This window comes from Enoplosus armatus, chromosome 7, assembly GCF_043641665.1.
Source record: "Enoplosus armatus isolate fEnoArm2 chromosome 7, fEnoArm2.hap1, whole genome shotgun sequence".
Lineage (NCBI taxonomy): Eukaryota > Metazoa > Chordata > Actinopteri > Centrarchiformes > Enoplosidae > Enoplosus > Enoplosus armatus.
Genome location: NC_092186.1, coordinates 11158742 through 11161656, shown reverse-complemented (window position 1 = coordinate 11161656; position 2915 = coordinate 11158742). Strand labels below are relative to the sequence as shown.

The window sequence follows — 2915 nt, the reverse complement described above, 5'->3', positions numbered from 1 at the left end:
TGGATTGCTCATATTTTATTCAGCCTGTTTATGTGCAGGTATTTTCTTCTGCAGAGCAGTGTTAGCATTCTGCTTCATAAATGGACCATTTGAGTGCATTTTGCAGCGTTATTTGCTGTTAAAGGCTTTCCAGAGCCTGCAATTGTTTTCCTTTTTCATGCATTTTAAGACGTCTCACATGAGGTTTCATGAATACAATAGACTTTCAATGTCTCTGTTTCCCTGTTTTCATTTGCGATGCATGAAGTAGGTAGAGAGCAAAACAACCATCAGATATAAAATTGTCTTGTAGCTTTTTGGGGATTTTGTATGTGTGCTGACATAAGGTTTTAAAACCTGACTGCTTGCAGTTGAACCATTGTAAATCGAACTGTTTCAACTGAATACAGAGCCAGTCCTTTGAGGATTATCTTGGAGCTCTAGCTTTAATTTCACTGCTGCGCCGGGTCAATTAGAGTTTGTAATTGTAATTCCACTCATTTAGAGTGTTTGATAGCTGCTGTTGAAGGGGAATTGAGTTTAATTAATTTGTCTCACTGTCTGTCTCTTTGTCTCTCCCTCTCACTCTTTCTGGGCTCCTATCCGCCCTCTCTCTTTTCCTTTTCTTCCCATTCTTTCTTTTTCCTCAGGTGTCTGGCCCAGTGATTCGACCCCAGACAGGAGCAGGAGGAAGTACAAAAGAGGGCCATGGGGGTGAGCCTGGGTGAGGATGTCAGCTGGCTCCTGCCTTTCCTGTTCTTGCTACTGATGATCACGGTGTCGCCCTCCCAGGGTCAAGGATGTCCCCAGCGTTGCGACTGCATTGCAAAACTCAAGACTGTGTCCTGTTATGGTAAACGCCTGTCCACACTTCCAGATGGCATCCCACTGGACACCAAGATCCTGGACCTAAGTGGGAATAAACTTCGCTGGGTAGAGCATGGTGACCTGCTTCCATATCAACGTCTTGAAAAGCTGGACCTGAGCGAGAACATGATCAGTGTCCTGGAACCGAACGCTTTTTCTAGTCTCCAGAACCTGCAGTCGCTTTCACTGAGGGGCAACCAATTGAAACTGGTCCCTATGGGGGCTTTCTCACGTCTTTCCAACCTAACTTCATTGGACCTCAGTGGGAATAAGATTGTAATTCTTTTGGACTTTACTTTCCAAGACCTGAAAAGTCTAAAAAACCTGGAAGTTGGAGACAATGATTTGGTTTATATTTCCAACAAGGCCTTTCTGGGTCTAGTGGGGCTGAGGGAACTGACCATTGAGAGGTGCAACCTGACTTCTGTGTCCAGCCAGTCTTTGTCTTACCTGCATAACCTGGTTACTTTGCGGCTCCGCTACCTCAGTATCTCCAGCTTAGAGGACCAGAACTTCCGTAAGCTGGGAAACCTGAGGGGCCTCGAGATCGATCACTGGCCCTTTTTGGAGTACATTTCCCCTCACAGCCTGCAGGGTCTTAACTTATCTTGGCTGTCTATAACGCACACCAACATCACCTCCGTGCCCACCTCTGCCCTACGCACTCTGGCTCACCTCACAAGCCTCAACCTCTCCTACAACCCTATCTCTATGTTGGAGTCCTGGGCCCTGCGGGACCTTGTTAGGCTGAAGGAGCTGCATCTGGTCAACACAAACCTGGTAGTAGTGCAGCCATATGCGCTGGGTGGTCTAAGGCAAATCCGCCTTCTTAACCTCTCCACTAACAGCCTGGTGACCCTGGAAGAGGGAGCCTTTCAGTCTGTCAACACTCTGGAGACACTGCGTTTGGATGCGAACCCCCTGGCCTGCGACTGCCGCTTGCTGTGGATCCTTCAGCGCAGGAAGACCCTCAATTTTGACGGTGCTTCCCCAGTGTGTATGACGCCCGTCGAGGTGCAGGGACGGGCTCTTAACGCTTTCTCTGATTCGGCTCTCTTTGATCACTTTACTTGCCAGAAGCCTAAAATCCGCAACAGGAAACTGCAGCAGATATCTGCCCGCGAGGGGCAGGTCGTGTCATTCATTTGCAGAGCAGAAGGTGAGCCGACGCCGGTGGTTTTCTGGATCTCCCCTCAACGCCGCCGCATCACCACTAAGAGCAGTGGCCGCCTAACTGTGTTACCAGAAGGTACATTAGAAATACGGTACGCCCAGGTAACAGATAGCGGAACCTACATCTGCATAGCCAGCAATGCCGGTGGAAATGACACCTATTTTGCCACACTTACAGTTAGTGGGCTGCCACTAGATGCAGCCCTGATGGCCAACCGCACTTATTATGCTGGTGACCTTAATGACACAAATCTGAATGACACCAGGGTCTTCTTGAAGTTTACTCTGGACCTCAAGACCATCCTCATATCCACAGCTATGGGCTGCATCATGTTCCTGGGGGTGGTTCTTTTCTGTTTCATTCTGCTCTTTGTGTGGAGTCGAGGGAGAGGGCAGCACAAGAACAATTTCTCAGTGGAGTATTCCTTCAGAAAGGTGGACGGACCCGCTGCCAGTGGAGGACAGGGTGGGGCACGCAAGTTCAACATGAAGATGATTTGATTGGAGTATTCTTTCCCTGATACTGTTTACAAACAGAAGGACATAAAGGGTCAAGACACTGGAATGGACCTTTGTGCTTGCAAAACATTATTATTTATAGTACATTTTATTGAAACAGGGTTTTGTTATTGAAACTACTGTATATATGAGAAAAAGGAAATCTGTATGGATTTGATATATTTCTATTTCTTTGTTGGTTGTTCACATTATTTTGCATAGGAAAGCTGGATTATAGTTAAAGATGTCTCAAAATGTTGAATAGACTGTTAAAAGACGAAGCAACACAAGCACTCAGAGTCCCACCAGTCTTTAACCTCGACAAAGCTCTTGCCAACTCCGTCCTTCTTCCCTACAAGGAACTCTGTCCTCTTCATCTTTAAAGGACTTCACCTCTC

At 47.1% G+C, this 2915-nt stretch overlaps 1 protein-coding gene across 1 annotated transcript; it reads left to right on the top strand.

Annotated features, from left to right (window-relative positions):
* Positions 1–687: 687 nt before the first annotated feature.
* lingo3a (leucine rich repeat and Ig domain containing 3a) lies at positions 688–2520 on the top strand. The gene has a single exon (XM_070909156.1). It carries the CDS (start codon positions 688–690, stop codon positions 2518–2520), a length of 1833 nt encoding a protein of 610 aa, XP_070765257.1.
* The last annotated feature ends 395 nt before the right edge of the window (positions 2521–2915 follow it).

Coding starts and splice junctions, on each gene's coding strand:
- lingo3a (XM_070909156.1), top strand. CDS start 688: ATGGGGGTGAGCCTGGGTGAGGATGTCAGCTGGCTCCTGCCTTTCCTG.